The 17407-nt window shown below is 38.2% G+C and overlaps 1 protein-coding gene across 2 annotated transcripts in view; it reads left to right on the plus strand.

The window, feature by feature from the left end:
* Window positions 1–17407, plus strand: part of LOC126480669 (hamartin) — a 234346-nt gene that overhangs the window by 90182 nt on the left and 126757 nt on the right. For both annotated transcript variants that reach the window (XM_050103892.1, XM_050103893.1), the window contains exons 8-9: window positions 6648–6772; window positions 15887–16041. In XM_050103892.1, the coding sequence (XP_049959849.1) occupies window positions 6648–6772; window positions 15887–16041 (280 nt within the window). The remainder of the gene's footprint in view (window positions 1–6647; window positions 6773–15886; window positions 16042–17407) is intronic.

Below are 17407 nucleotides of genomic sequence, written 5' to 3' on the forward strand. Positions count from 1 at the left end.
CTACTACTACTACTACTACTACTACTACTACTACTACTGGAAGGGGTCGTGATAGGAAGATAAAACTTTTTCTTGCTATTTTTTTTTCAAGGGGTGGGGGCCATGACCAAGAGGAACAACAGAAACAGGAGAAGTAAAAGAAACTACCAAAAAAGAGCAAAACAGAACTTATAAGTGACATATGACAGTGTTTAACGAAGAGATAGAGGGGCTGGCCAGTACTTACCGCAGCTCAGTACAGATGATAGATACACAAAAAACAGAAGCGAAAATTTACGTTCCTAGCTTTCGGAACAAATATTCCTTCATCAGGGAGGAGAGAGGGGAAAGAAAGGGAAGAAGGGAAAGTGGATTCAGTTACTCACAACCCAGGTTATGAAGCAACAGGGAAAGGAAAGCAGGGAGGGTAGCAAGGATGGAGGCATGGTTGTCAGAGGGAAGCCAAAGATATTCTACTGTAAGTACTGTGCCAGCTTCAAACGAAAGGGGATACATACAGAAGTAAAAAGGTATACAGTATAAAGATGAACACAACTATGTAGGATGAAAAGATGCGTGAATGGCTAAAGACGAAAGGGAAAGAGGAGAAGACTGAAGAGTAAATGGGAGTGAGGTTGTTTAACGTAGGTTCAGTCCAGGGGAATGGCGGGATGAAAGGATGTGTTGGAGTGCAAGTTCCCATCTCCGCAGTTCAGAGGGACTGGTGTTGGGTGGGAGAAGCCAAATGGCACATAGGGTGTAGCAGGTTCCTAGGTCCCTAGAATTATGCTGGAGGGAATGTTCCGCTACTGGGTATTGGACATCTCCTAGGCGGACAGTTCGTCTGTGTCCGTTCATGCGCTCAGCCAGTTTAGTTGTTGTCATACCGATGTAAAAGGCTGTGCAGTGCAGGCATGTCAGCTGATAAATGACGTGTAGTTTCACACGTGGCCGTGCCTTGAATTGTGTTTGTTTTACCAATAGCGGGGCTGGAGTAGGTGGTTGTGGGGGGATTTATGGGGCAGGTTTTGCAGCGGGGTCGGTTACAGGATTAGGAACCGCTGGGTAGTGAAGGTAGTCTGGGAATATTGTTGGGTTTAATCAGGATGTTTCGGAGGTTTGGGGGGGGGGGGGGGGGCGACTAAAGGCAACTCTGGGTGGTGTGGGGAGAATTTTGTCAAGGGATGATCTCATTTCAGGGGTTGACTTGAGAAAGTCACATCCCTGGCGGAGTAATTTGTTGATGTATTCGAGGCCAGGATAATATTGGATGACAAGGGGGATGCTTCTGTGTGGTCTGGGGGTAGTCACATTGTTGTTCGACGGGGAGGAATGTATTGCTCGGGAGATCTGTTTGTGGACAAGGTCTGCAGGATAGTTGCGGGAGAGGAAAGCACTGGTCAGGTTATTGGTGTAATTGTTGAGGGATTCATCACTGGAGCAGATACGTTTGCCACGAATACCTAGGCTGTAGGGAAGGGAACGTTTGATGTGGAATGGATGGCAGCTATCAAAGTAAAGGTACTGTTGTTTGTTTGTGGGTTTGATATGGATAGAGGTGTGGATGTGAGCTTCAACAAGATGAAGGTCAACATCCAGGAAGGTGGCTTGGGTTTTGGAGAAGGACCAGGTGAAATTCAGATTCGAAAAGGAGTTGAGGTTATGGAGGAAATTAAGGCGTGTTTCTTCACCATGAGTCCAGACCACAAAGATGTCATCTATAAACCTATACAAGGCCAGGGGAAGCAGCTGTTGGGTCTTCAGGAAAGCCTCCTCCATGCGGCCCATGAAGAGGTTAGCATAGGACGGAGCCATCCTGGTTCCCATGGCAGCATTTGACAACTGTAAAACGTGGACACAACAACCTGTGTTCCACAGACATCCCCATAAATTTTAAAATCATAAAGATTTCATACTTAAAAAATACTGACATTGTGTTGTAGATATTGTGTGATGTTTGGATGGCCAGTGAGGTTTAATGCCATCTCTGCCACATACCACAAGGAAACATTGTATTTGGCTGATTGAGCAGCTATCTTTAATTCAGCTATCAGTGTGTATTGTTAGTATTACTATTAACCTCCATCATCATTTCCTGTGGCCTTTGTTCCACTTCAATGCAGGGTTGGCCTTGTTACTATGGATTTCGCTATGTTAGTATCGGAGGGTGGCCGAATGCCCTTCCTGTCATTATTCCGCATCCCCTGGGATGGAAGTAGTGTACCCCAGCTGTCAACATCTAGTGTAAGCCATGAAATAGTACGAACGTGTTCAGATGGCTATGAGTGGTGTAACTGTGGCGGAACATGGGGACCAGCCCAGTAATCACCTAGTGGGATATGGAAAACTGCCTAAAAACAACATCCAGGCTGACCATAACGCTCTCGCGTAACCTGGCAGGTTTTAGTGTTACTATTAACCTTATTCTCTGAATTTATCTCTATCATAGATCCTGTCCTTTTGTCCCTTTCCTCTTTGCTTTCCATTTAGTAGTGCTTTTACTGTATCTTTTAGGTTGTAAATGTTGAGGACATCAAATGAATTTCTACTTAATTTAACAATGGAAACTGCAGGTAGGGATATCAACGATATAGGAAAAGATATATTGCAACTTAACCCTTTTGCAGTGGTGTGTGCTAAAAATGTCATGCGTATTTATACTGTTATGCTACAGTCTATTTAAATTGCCATATATCACACAGTATTCGCTTTAAAAATATGAAAAAATTACCACTTATCCATAAAAGTATGTAGAATATTATGGCTTACACAAATTATCATAATGTTTCAAATGAATTTGATTGTGACAGTCCATATAAAATATATATTTTTTAAATATTATAAATTTGACTTTGATTCCATATATCCAACACTGTGCTTCAATTTAAGAAGGCTAACTACAATCCATAGAATCTGCACACATTTCTGAGTAAAATGACATGAAGGATATGAAATTTGTGTTATTATTTAGAAAGATAATAATTATTTATTTGAAGAGAACATTGCAGAATTTTCATGTCTACAGTATGACTTAGCATTTGTGTTTAGGAAAACATTCACCATGCAACCCCTTATGACATCTATTACAAACAGTTCTTGACCTTCTTTTCCTTCCCTCACTAGTACACACACAGCATCTTGACTCTTTCTTCTCTGGAAGTTTTCTCAAACCCGGAGAACCACGAGGACCATCAGTTGCATTTTTTTCTTGCAGCCATTCATCCGACAAGGCTTCAATTATCATTACAGTATATACATATCTGGAAACAACTTTCCTTCCTTTATTATGCTCTTTGTATAATATGTAAGAGTTCAGCACCATTCTTGACATTATGTTTAAAGCTACCTTCTTCCAATGATGAAGAGTTCGCCTCTCATCCAAATACGCATACAGCACCATGTTGGATGTGTCTATTCCACTCATATACTGGTTGTACTGGTGTATTATTTCTGACTTTTATACTGTTTTATTTTTATTTTGGACTTCAATGTCACCAACACCAACTTAACTTGGCAATAAGAGAACAGGGGTACGCTGGGACTTTTTCTCTCGGTACGCACATGCTAGTACCGGACCCGACTTACAATACATCTTTTTCCCAATTCCAAATTTCTTTCTAAATTGCTCTGGCAAATATTTCCTGTTTTTTCTTACTGTGCCAGTAATGTATGTACCTAATTTATAAAGACCTTTTACAAATGGTACTGACATGAAAAAGTTGTCCACAAAGATATGATATCCCTTGTTCAAATAACTGCCCAAACGCAGTAACTTCTGGACAACACAGTATCCTAAGCCATGTCTTGCAATCTCAGCCTTATCTTCTTGGCTTTTGGCACCTCTGAAAGTATAAAACCCAAGACAATAGTGCATTATAGAGTCATACAGCATCCAGAATTTGATTCCCCATCGGTGGTGGTGTTTGTTTGGCAAATACTGTAATAGGGAAGTGTGACATTTAGTGCCAACTAGACTCTCATCAATACTAAGTTGTTCATGAGGTGTGTAATGATGTCAAAATATATTATTAGCATGATCTACCAATGGCTGGTACCTGATACATGGATCATAATCAGGATGGCCTGGTGCTGGATATTTCTCACTATCCACAAGATGAAAGAATTTCATAAGATGCCTAAATTGGTGGGCAGAAAACATTTTACCAAAGCTTGGAAATGCCTGTGATGGTTTTGTGCTCCAGTATGAGAGCATTGTGGGCCTTTTATTGAGTCCCATATTTAGTAAGCAAGCAATAAAACCTCTTACTTCAGTACTTGTTACATTCTTCCATTTCTTATACAGTTTGAACAATATAGCATGTTTAGTTATAAACTGTTTAGCTGAGTGATTTGTTTCCGTTGCAATAAGCTGCAGCAGTGTTGTAGTAAAGAACAGATTGAAATATTCTATCACAGGAGATCCCGTTGGCGGCATATGTTTTGGTCCTGGCAGCTCTTGAAATGAATGTGGTAATAACTGTAGTGTTTCAGGTGCAATTACTTCAGTGTATTGTACATCTTCCATTTCGTCTTCACTTTCGTTCACAATATTGTCAAGTACATCACTGTCACTTTCTGAACTGTTGCTACTTTCGCTAAAACACTCTGTATGACTAGTACATTCTAAAAGTTCACAAATTTCTTCGTCGGTAAGTCCTCTGCTGTGGCCTGGTGTAGGTCGCATTTTTCACAAAAACCAGAGAAAATAAACTGTAAACTCTTAACGTGAAGAAAAACACACAGAAACAATGATAAATAACAGTACTGTGCAGAAAGAACAACGTAGAATGCAGTAAACAGAATGTAAACATGTACAGTGAAACATGACCTCAATAAACAAACGATGCAAAAGCGGAATAATCGAACACTAATGTTTCACTAAAACGATGCTCAGTTGTCGATAGCTATCGACCTACACATATCTCGAGGCAAAGAGCATCTGTAATCAATACGCCAACACCATCTAGCACCCGATTCTGTAAGCTAAACAAGACGAAGCAGAGTACCAAGGAATCAGCACCCTGACATTCAAAGGGTTAACTTTGAAGATCACATATTGCAGGCAGGCACAATTAAACTCTTACACATCAAAGCTTTTTGCCACAGACTGTGTCAAAATAAGAAAGAGAAATACACCATTCATTCACACAAGCAAGCACACCTCACACGAACATGACCCCCAACTTTGGCAGCTCGGCTTCTGTGAATGAATGATGTGTGTTTCTGTTTCTTGTTCTAACAAAGGCTGGGGCCAAAAGCTTTGTGTAAGTGTCTCTCCCTTGTGCCTGTCTGCTAGTTAACATGTCATCTTTATGGCAAGTAGCAATCTGTCTGTGCCTGTGTTGGTGATATTCTTACTTAATTTGCTTTTTTCACATTTCTATGGCATTTGTTTTAATTTTTCCCCTTTCTTCCTCTGGTAGCTGCATGTCCTTCATCATGGAAGTTTTAATTCTTGTAACATTGAAGTGTTTCTGAGTAAGAATGAAGTAATATAATTTTTAGCTATCCAGAACACAAAACAGAGTACAGCTGGACTGATAGACATTATTCAGTTAAAGAATAAATCTGTGGTGCGGAAATAGCATAGATAATGATCCTTTTGAATCCTTATGCATGCTGATGATAGCCAAAGTAGAGAGGATATAAACTGTAGACTGTCAATGGAAAGGAAAGCATTTCTGAAGAAGATAACTTAAACATCAAGTATTGGCTTATGTGCTACATAGCCTTTTCTGAAGGTATTTGTCTGGAGTTTAGCTACGTATGGAAGTGAAATGTGGATGATAATAGTTTAGACAAAAAGAGAAAGAAGCTTTTGAAATGTGGTGCTACAGAAGAGTGCTGAAGAGTAGATGGGTAGATCATGTAACTAATGAGCAGGTACTGGATAGATTTTTGTTCATAGCTGTTGTTCAGCAGCAGCAGAATATTTCAACAGAGATAAGAAGTCATTTGTCAGCTGCACAATGAATTTTTATTTGGTTCACTTTACTGGTTTCCACAGTTTAAACTGTCATCTTCAGAAGTGAAATAGCCTCAGATTATTGATAAGCCAACCTCAAAATAAGAATCAGGCAGTAGTGTCCTTTGCTTCAGAATCAGTGAATCAGTGAAACAGAATGACATCACTAAGAATATATGATGTGTTAGATGGGTAGCAAACAGTTAACTGTAAAATCTCACATTATACATTTAGCAGAATCAGAAGGATGTAGGTTGCAGTAGTTATTTGGAGATGACGAGGGTTGCGCAGGATAGAGTAACTCGGAGAGCTGCATCGAACCAGTCTTTGGACCGAAGAAGAAGAAGAAGAAGAAGAAGAAGAAGATGACTACGACCTGCATCCCTCCCATTTCTGCCACAGACATATATAATAATAAAATACTCCTGTGGCATTATGTTGTGTGTGTGACCTGAGACAGTAGGATTTACTGATTGTTTTCAGTTGTTTTAACAAGGTTATATTATTTGGTTCATTTCTTAAGTATCTTGTGCCCAGTTGTTAAGTATATATAATTATTTCTTTTTGATAAGCAAGTCTGTGACACACTGCACTAAAATAGTTAACAGTGGGAAAACAAACATGGAGTATTTTGTGTTGTCCATTTATGGATATATGACATCGATAAGTTTTGCTATTTTTTGAAAGTTTTTATTGTTTACAGGTGGAAAAATATGGAAGACCATGATGTAATAATGGAATGTGCGAAATTTGGTATTGATCCACAAGAGCGAAACTGGGATTCATTGTCATCATCTTTCCGTTCTCGTGGTAGTGCAGAACATGCAGGTGACAAGATGCTTCTGACCCACAACTATTTATGTATATGGATGTATTAAAATCTGATAAACACTTAAAGTTCAGTAGTTACGTGCCTAGGTTACAGTGAAGATGATGTGATCTCATTGCATCTGTCTGTTAAATGCTAAATGTAGATTTCTTTATATTAATGAAAGTCACTCAGACCAAACAATTTCCTAGTTTGGCAGAAGTGAAACTGATTGACAGTGATGGAGAGGCATGCTCCTGGAATATGAGAGCAAATGTTGAGCAAAATATATGTGAAGACAGAATTTTCAGCAAGTAATTAATTTAGTATTTTTGAAGTTGAAATTTATCCATAACTTACATCTGTCTATCTTGATCACACCTCATCAGTCTCATTATAAGTATACATTGTGCCCGTCCTTTCAATAGAAACATTTAGAGGTTTACCGGGTTTACCTTAGGAAATTTCAACATCTCTAGATATCACATCAGGAGGTGCCATGTGTAGTTACATTAGCATAAATTGATAGTAGTTGCATTTGAATGTGCAACATTGCTTACACTGAGGTGACAAGTGATGGGATAGTGATATGAATCTATACAGGTGGCTGTAGTATTGAATACACGAGGTATAAAAAGGCAGAGCATTGGTGGAGCTGTCATTTGTACTCAGGTGATGGATGTGACAAGGCTTCTGACATGATTTTGGCGTCACGACAGGAATTAAGATTTTGAACATGGAATGGGAGTTGTAGCTAGACGCATGAGACGTTTTGGGTTGGAAATCGTTAGGGAATTCAGTATTCAGAGATTCACAGTGTCAAGAGGGTGCCGAGAATACCAAATTTCAGACATCACCTCCCACCTTGGACAACACAGTTTCCGACGGCTTTCAATTGGCAACCGAGGGAAGTGAAATTTGCATAGAGTTGCCATTGTTAACAGACAAGCAACACTACTTGGAATAACTGTAAAAATCAATGTGGGACATATGATGAATTTATCCAGTAGGACAATGTGGCAAAATTTGGTGATAACAGGGTATGACAGCAGACGGCATACATGAGTGCCATTGCTAACAGTGTGATGTCATCTGCAGCTTCTCCCCGGGTTTTGTGACTGTATCAGTTGGACACTAGATTACTGGAAATCTGTGGCCTGGTCAGATGAGTGCCAGTTTCAGTTCGTATGAGCTGATAGTGAGTTCAAGTCTGATGCAGACCCCACGAAGCCTTAGACCCAAGTTGTCAACAAGGCACTGTGCAAGCTGGTGGAGGCTCCATAATGGTGTGGGCTGTGTTTACTGGGATCATTGACTGGAAATGGTTATGTTCAGGTCCTTGGAGACCATTTTCAGCCATTTATGGACTCAGTGTTCCCAAACAATGATGTAATTTTTATGGATGACAGTGCACCATGTCACCAGGCAACAGTTGTTCACAATTGGCTTGAAGAGCATTCGGGACAATGTGAGCAAATGATTTGGCCACCCAGATCATGCAACATGAATCCCATGAAACATTTATGGGACATAGTTGAGAGGTTGCATTATTATTATTGTTATTATTATTATTCTTTCTTTTCTCAGACGTTATGTCTGGTCAAAAATGGAAAGTGACACGGACCTTGATCAAGCGTGACTTCCTCTTAACTGTACGGTATATGTTACATTGCATTTAGGAACTTTCGGGTAATTGAACATGTATCAATAATTAGATTTCTGTAGTTGTATATTATTATTATTATTATTATTATTATTATTATTAATATTATTATTTATTATTATTTCTTTCCTTTCTCAGACATTATGTCTGGTTAAAAATGGAAAGTGACGCGGACCTTGATCAAGCGTGACTTCCTTTTAACTGTACAGTATATGTAACATTGCATTTAGGAACTTTCGGGTAATTGAACATGTATCAATAATTACAGATTTCTGTAGTATGTATACGTTCGGATGTAGCTGTATTGCGTTGATGTAGTGGTGGATATTGTGTGGTATGACTCCTGTAGTTGATAGTATAATTGGTATAATGTCAACTTTATCCTGATGCCACATGTCCTTGACTTCCTCAGCCAGTTGGATGTATTTTTCAATTTTTTCTCCTGTTTTCTTCTGTATATTTGTTGTGTTGGGTATGGATATTACGATTAGTTGTGTTAATTTCTTCTTTTTATTGGTGAGTATGATGTCAGGTTTGTTATGTGGTGTTGTTTTATCTGTTATAATGGTTCTGTTCCAGTATAATTTGTATTCATCATTCTCCAGTACATTTTGTGGTGCTTGCTTTGTATGTGAGAACATGTTGTTTTATTAGTTTATGTTGTATGGCAAGTTTTTGATGTATTATTTTTGCTACATTGTCATGTCTTCAGGTGTATTCTGTATTTGCTAGTATTGCACATCTGCTTGTGATGTGATCTACTGTTTCTATTAGTTGTTTGCAAAGTCTGAATTTATCTGTTGTGGTATTGGGATCTTTAATAATATGCTTGCTGTAATATCTGGTGTTTACTGTTTGATCCTGTATTGCAATCATGAATCCTTCCGTCTCACTGTATATATTGCCTTTTCTTAGCCATGTGTTGGATGCGTCTTGATCCATGTGTGGCTGTGTTAGATGATATGGGTGCTTGCCATCTACTGTTTTCTTTTTCCAATTTACTTTCTTTGTATCTGTTGATGTTATGTGATCTAAAGGGTTGTAGAAGTGGTTATGAAATTGCAGTGGTGTAGCCGATGTATTTATATGAGTGATTGCTTTGTGTAATTTGCTAGTTTCTGCTTGTTCTATAAAGAATTTTCTTAAGTTGTCTACCTGTCCATAATGTAAGTTTTTTATGTCGATAAATCCCCTTCCTCCTTCCTTTCTGCTTAATGTGAATCTTTCTGTTGCTGAATGTATGTGATGTATTCTATATTTGTGGCATTGTGATCGTGTAAGTGTATTGAGTGCTTCTAGGTCTGTGTTACTCCATTTCACTACTCCAAATGAGTAGGTCAATGTTGGTATAGCATAAGTATTTATAGCTTTTGTCTTGTTTCTTGCTGTCAATTCTGTTTTCAGTATCTTTGTTAGTCTTTGTCTATATTTTTCTTTTAGTTCTTCTTTAATATTTGTATTATCTATTCCTATTTTTTGTCTGTATCCTAGATATTTATAGGCATCTGTTTTTTCCATCACTTCTATGCAGTCACTGTGGTTATCCAATATGTAATCTTCTTGTTTAGTGTGTTTTCCCTTGACTATGCTATTTTTCTTACATTTGTCTGTTCCAAAAGCCATATTTATATAATTGCTGAATACTTCTGTTATCTTTAGTAATTTATTGAGTTGCTGATTTGTTGCTGCCAGTAGTTTTAGATCATCCATGTATAACAAATGTGTGATTTTGTGTTGGTATGTTCCAGTAATATTGTATCCATAATTTGTATTATTTAGCATGTTGGATAGTGAGTTCAGAGCAAGGCAGAACTTAATGAGTCTCCTTGGTATATTCCACGCTTAATCTGTATTGGCTGCGATGTGATATTATTTGAATTTGTTTGGATATTAAGTGAGGTTTTCCAATTTTTCATTACTATGTTTAGGAACTGTATCAATTTAGGATCTACTTTGTATATTTCCAATATTTGTAGTAACCATGAGTGAGGTACACTATCAAAAGCTTTTTGGTAATCAATGTATGCGTAGTCTAGCGACCTTTGTTTAGTTTTAGCTTGATATGTCACCTCTGCATCTATTATTAGTTGCTCTTTACATCCTCGTGCTCCTTTGCAACAGCCATTTATAATTTTGTTCTGTGTTGTATGTGTCATTAATTTCTGTGTAATGACTGAAGTTAATATTTTGTATATTGTTGGTAGGCATGTTATGGGGCAATATTTTGCTGGGTTTGCTGTGTCTGCTGATCTTTAGGTTTTAGATAAGTTATTCCATGTGTAAGTGTATCAGGGAATGTGTATGGTTCTGCAATATGATTGTTAAATAATTTAGTTAGATGTGAATGAGTTGAGGTGAACTTCTTTAGCCAGAAATTTGCTATTTTATCTTTTCCATTCTATTTTAATTTTAATGTGAGTGTTATCTATTGTCTGGTAAAATTTCTTTTGGTTTGTATTGAATGTTTGGTTTTGTTTCCTTCTATTTTCACTTTTTTTGTATCTTCTGAGTCGTTTGGCCAATGCTTGTAATTTCATCTAATTGCTCTATTGCTTCTTGTTGTTAGATTTTACCTAACCTTTTTCGTTTTTTGTCTAATATTTCATTTCTTGTAAATTGTGTTAGCTGTCCGATGTCTTTTCTCAGTTTTTCTATTCTGTTCTGTAGCCTGTGTTGCCATGCTGGTTTTGTGGGTTTCTTCTGTGTGTTGGTTTGTTCTGATCTCTGCCTAGTGTGTATATTTAGTGTAGTGAGTGCTCCTATATAAACCAGTAGTTGTAACTCTTCCGTAGTTGTATTTTCTTTTATTTTGTTGTGTATGATTGTGTTGCTAGTTGTTATTGTTGTTTTGACTTGTGGGTTATTTGGTGGTCTATGCGAGAATGGTCTAATGTCTGTATTTGTGTCTTTGTATTCTATATATGTCAGCTGAAATTTTTCTTCTATATCTAACATGTGTGTCACTTCATGTTCTATTTGTGCTTGTTCTGGTGGCTGTCTTAAGATTTCGTTTTCCTCTGATTGTTTAATTGATGCCTGTTGTTCTTTGTTTGTTTGTTCTGGTATGTTTGAGTCCAACACTGTATCTTCTTCTTCTTCTTCTTCTTCTTCTTCTGATTGCACATTATTTTGTTCTAGTATTTGTTGTACTTGTTGTTTGATGTTTTCTAATTCTGACTGGGGTATCCTGTTATTTTTGATTATTACACGGATCTGATCAGCTAGTCGTTGTTCTGTTAAAAACTTTAATTCTGGGTATCTGATGATAAATGTTGTGTATACTTGTTATCTGTATCCAGTTGTGTTGGTTCCTAAGTTTGTTGCTTGGTAATAACAGAACATGAGGTGTTGGTTAACTTCATCTGACCATCTCATCCTCTGTCTTTGTTTTCCTTCTAGAGTGGTTGCAGGAAGCATATCCAGCAAAACAACTCTATTTGGATTTAAATCATTTTCCGTGTGGCTAGCAGTGTCGTTACCATTGTGGACGGGCATAGGGTTCAAGCGTCATCTCTGACCATGACAGCGCTTGTCGGAGGCTTGATTAGTTCTGTCCTGAACCAACTAATCACACTAAAACGGAGGTTAGCCCTATTAGTGGTTTGTTCTTTTCGTCGCCTTTTACGTCTGGCAGAACATACCAGGGGGCCTATTCTTTTCCCGGGCCTCCATGGGGTTTATTATTATTATTACTATTATTATTATTATTATTATTATTATTATTATTTCACAGCTTCAAATGACCTAGTGTTTTGTGCTCAAAATCCTGCATTGGTGATAATTTCACAGTTATGGATGGCTATATTGAGTATGACTCAGTATTTCTCCAGGGGTTTCCAGTGGCTTGTTGAGTCCATGCAGCATGGGGATGCTCCACTGTGCTGGACAAAAGAACATTGGACATGACATTAGGGAGTATCCCATGACTTTTGCCACCTCGGTTTATACAACTACTAATATGGAAATACTGCCTGTTCTGCAACATTATTTTTATTGTGCTGTGACAACGACACATAAGAGAAGCCACTTATTTTTAAATGAGGCTAACCTAAGTTATTAAGAGAAAGATGTATGTAGAAACTAATTAAAAGGTGTACAGCTTTGTTTCCGCCATTTTTTCCCCAACAGTAGAGATTTTAATTAAACAAATTGGTTACACATGTATCATTCAAAGGATTTTCCATCGCTGGCCACTACTTTCTCCCATCTTTCAGGCATTGTAAGAATCCCACATTGAAAAAATTGTTCAGCTTTTGAAGTGATCGACGAATCGATCCAATTTGTGACTTCCTCATGAGATCGGAAGTTTTGGTCAGCCAGGCCATGCGCCATTGATCTAAACAGGTGATGTCTGGAGAATATGGCAGGTGGGGTAGGACTTCCCATTTTATCATTTACAAGTACGTTTTGCAACGTGGGGTCGAGCGTTGTCGTGCTGCAAAATCACTTTATCGTGCCTCTTGCTGTATTGTGGCTCTGCTCAAACGCATTAATTGCATTCAATAATGAGCCCCTGTGATTGTTTCACTAGGTTTTAACACCTCATAGTACACGACACTGAGCTGGTCCCACCAAATGCAGAGCATGATCTTGGAGCTGTGAATCTTTGGTTTGGCCGTCGACGTGGAAGCATGGCTGGGATATCCCCATAATTTTTTGCGTTTAGGGTTATTGTAATGAATCCATTTTTCGTCCCTGGTCACAATGTGATGCAGAAATCCCTTCCGTTTTTGCCTCCGAAACATCTGTTCACAAACACACAAATGCCGTTGAATGTCTCTTGGTTTCAACTTACATGGGATCCAAGTTACTTCTTTCTGAATCATGCCCATAGCCTTGAGACATTTTGAAATGGCTTGCTGTGTCACTCGCACTAATCGTGCCAATTCTTCTTGAGTTTGATGCTGAGTTTTCACTCAGCAATGTCTCCAATTCTACATCTTCGAAAACATCCTCTCTTTCACCACTATGCCAGTCTACGACGTTAAAATCACCCTTCTTGAAGCATTGAAACCACTCACGACACATCCTTACCATACGTACTTCGGAGCATTCAATGAGACTCAGTCGCTGTTTTCATCATATTGAAACAAAACAGTAACACCTCCTGCAAATGACAAGAATTAGGCTCGTAAACAGACATTTTCAATCAAGGAAAACTTTATGACGCAGACACAATTCGACTAATGTTTGAATGAGGTTATGTGACAGAGGTCTAAGCTTACTGCCTGACGTCTGCAATCTGTTTCTTTCAAATGCTACTTACCGTTGTCGCCACCTATCGGCAAACGGCGGAAGCAAATACCTTGTGAGTATACGTTACACACCAAATCATAGTAAAAAGATAAAAGACATGACTTGTTTGTGCTCTGTATCACTTAACAAGCGGACACTACCACAGTGAAACAAATGAGGATCTCCAATCCAACTTAGCTAAGGGGAGTCTTCCAAATTGTCAGCCAACATCATACTACTTCCCTGGTAGTATAAGGCATCACCCTAGTGACCAATCTGTAAAATTATGAACCTATCTAAATAGGAACTGACACAGAGCAAGTTTTATCGCAATAGGTAATGTGGGGATGGATAAGGCTAAAAGATAGGCGAGTGTGCAAAGACCGACACAACACTAAAGTTTAAGCCCACTAATAAAGTAACATACTTGCGCACCGAAGGGGGAGGGAGGGGTGGCAACGATTATGTATGGAAAAAAGTTTAGTAACTGGAATCATAACGTACTCGTGGAGTAAACGATACTACTGAAAACATGGCAAGTAACGTAGGAGCCCAAGGCAATGAAAAAAAAATGTTGGTACAAGTCTAAATCTGCATAGTGTCTCAAGTCACTCATGTCCCACAACAGTAACCCATAAACTCAAAACTTAAAATTAATGTTAGGTCTACATCAGTCAGAACTTCATAACACCAAAACCATGTATCTGGTAAGAACATCATGTGAATGTGTCAATTTGGGTCTAAAAATGTAACTGGCAAAAATGTGGTATGCTGATGTAAACTTCACTGTCCTAAGTATAATAGAAGTGTGTGTGTGTGTGTGTGTGTGTGTGTGTGTGTGTGTGTGTGTGTGGGAGGGGGGGGGGGGGGGACCACCAAACACACAAGAACATGGCATCCTTTACTTTTCCATGCAGCTTATGGGAAATACTGTGATCATCTTACCAGATATGCGTTTTTGGTGTTTATGGAGCTCTGACATTAGTTATAAGTTTGGGTTTAGAGGCTACTGTTGGGAAACATTAGTGGCTTAAGATTCTATGCAGATTTAGACTTGTACCAACACTTTCTTTCATTGCCTTGGCATCCTCCATTACTTGCCATGTTTTGAGTAGTATTGTTCACTCCATGAGTACTTTGATTCCAGTTAGTAAACTTTTTCTCATGCACAATCAATTGTCGCACCCCCCCCCCCCTCCCCCCAATCCTTTGGTGCACAAGTATGTTATTTTATTAACGGGCTTAAACTTTAGTGTTGTATCAGTCTTGGCTGATGCCTTAAACTACAAGGGAAATAGTTTGTTGGCTGCAAATTTGGAAGACTTCCCTTAGTTAAGTTGGATTTGAGATCCTTGTTCGTTTCACTGTGGTAGTGCTCACTTGTTATGTGATATAAATGACACTGAGTCATGTCTTTTTACTTTGATTTGTTGTATAATATATGCTTGCAAGGTATTCGTGAGTATTCTATGCCTGCTGTTTGCAGTCCATTTTTCTCGTAATAAATAAAAGTATCATCTTCATCCAATAAGGCCTGCAATTTGTTGTCTTCGAACTTTTTTAGTGGTTTCCCACGCTCATTGTTTCTTATGTCAAAATCACACTTTTGGGTTTTTGTACCACTCAAAACACTGTGTTTTCCCAAGAGCATGTGCGCTGATATTTTTATCAGCCGTTATAGGAAGCAGATGGTGCTGCAGACGTGGTCTCGTGGTCCCTTGTACTGACAGCTAGCACCATCTTTAGGGAAATTCTGGTATTGTTTCTAAGGGTACCTATAAAGCTCTATTGCCCATTCGAATAAGAGGATCTGCTCAACGCAAAGTTCTTAAATTTAGTCTTAAATTCCATGATATTACCTGTGACAGTTCATATACTGTGGCAAGTTATTGGATATACATAGACCTATATACTATACTATACTATACTATACTATGGTATGATAAACACCTCAAAATCTTTGTAAAGATTACTTTAGGCTGTAGTGTTCACTACCAAGGGTCTTTGTAATTATTACTTCATAATTAATGATGTGTGTATGGCATTTACATATATTAGAAAATTGGAAGTCTGTGAGCTTGATATTTAATTATCACAAACAACTGAAGTTTACTATACTAGGACTGTTAAGTGTTTCTGTAAGGATTACTTAAGAATAATGTCATATCAAAGATGGAATTTTGTAATATGATAGATATTTGTTCAGAACATTTTGAGACTACTTTGTTTTTTACAGATAGTACCTTGCTGAAGTCAGCATTTACTCCTCTGAGTGTTCGGCACCCACCTACAGAAAATGAGTTCTGGAGTCCAAGTGCTTGCTTTGGATTATCCACACCACCACCTCAAGAGTCAGCTCCGGCATCCATACCACAAACCCCAAACTCACAGGTGAATGTTGATGCAAGAGTGGCCGATCTTATATCTTTGTTGATTTGTTTCTTGTGTCAATAACATTTATGTATTCTAAATTGACACTCAGTGTGGTTGACTGGAGGTGCTGAACTGATAGTCGAATAAACCTGACTTGTAATAACTGCTTTCTGGTTACTGCCACTCTTAGCTGCCAGAAAACTGTGTTGCCTCAACGTCTATGAAAGCAGGAGTGACATAAGAAATTAAGTTCCCAAAGTATTAAGTATATGTTTTAAATTATTTTACTAACTTGTTAACTGTTGCTAAAATGTTAAGTATGTGTTCGCAATGCTAGTAGTATTAAAGAGTTGCCTGTGTACTAAGATTGGAAGTGACTGGAAAGCTTTAGGTACTGTATTAAGTTATTATAATTATATCGGTTCAGCAACCCCCAACAGCATAGTATCTGTGTGTGAATTCAGAGTACACATTTAATAGTTCACCAGAATTATAATACAGAAATGGGAATGGTTGAGAAGATTTCTGCAGGCTCTGGTGAAATTATCAATTCTACAGTAGTGTTCATTATGAAATGCTGTCTTGGAGCCCAACTTCCTTGAAGGTGATGAAATGTGACAATAGTACAGTTGTAGTACTGATTCTGATTCCTTGAGGTCATTAATATCTTCGCCTTGTAGCATATCTGCTTGTTCCATAACTGAACTTAGTGACAGTCTTACAGAATTTAATATTCTGTTCAGGATTTGCAGTTTGTAATCATAGGTCCCGTTAGAGTTAGTAGTAAATTTGGTGTAAAATATGCTATACGAATATTGTAGTGTTGTCTATACATGTTTCAATAAAATGCTACATATTATAATCACAATTCTTGGGAAGGAATATATGTGTAATTTCTCTTCAAAGCAGTGGCGTGTGTGGATTATCATCTTTGATATGTTAAAACGTTAACTTTAGATAGAGAATTCATTGTATATATAACTTTGATTTGACTATATCCTTCAGTCTGAAGACGGGTTTGCTGCAGTACTCAGCTCTAGTCTAGATACACTAACTCACTCTATGTTACTCACCCCTAATTTTGATCTCAGTTATATAATTAATACGTATCAAATCAGCTACCAGTATCGACAGGCACACATGGACGTCTCTACCCCTATATGGTGTCAGCTGGACTAACAGTACCAATGCTTTGTTTCTCGGCAGATTTACATCTACTTGGTTACGCTGCAATTCACACTTAAGTGCCTGGTAGAGGGTTCATCGAACCATTTTCATACTACTTCTGTACAATTCCACTCTCGAATGGTGCGTGGGGAAAAAGTAACACCTAAATCTTTCCGTTCGAGCTCAGATTTCTCTTTTTATTATGATGATCACTTCT

The sequence above is a fragment of the Schistocerca serialis genome, chromosome 5 (genome assembly GCF_023864345.2).
Source record: "Schistocerca serialis cubense isolate TAMUIC-IGC-003099 chromosome 5, iqSchSeri2.2, whole genome shotgun sequence".
Taxonomy (NCBI): Eukaryota; Metazoa; Arthropoda; class Insecta; order Orthoptera; family Acrididae; genus Schistocerca; species Schistocerca serialis.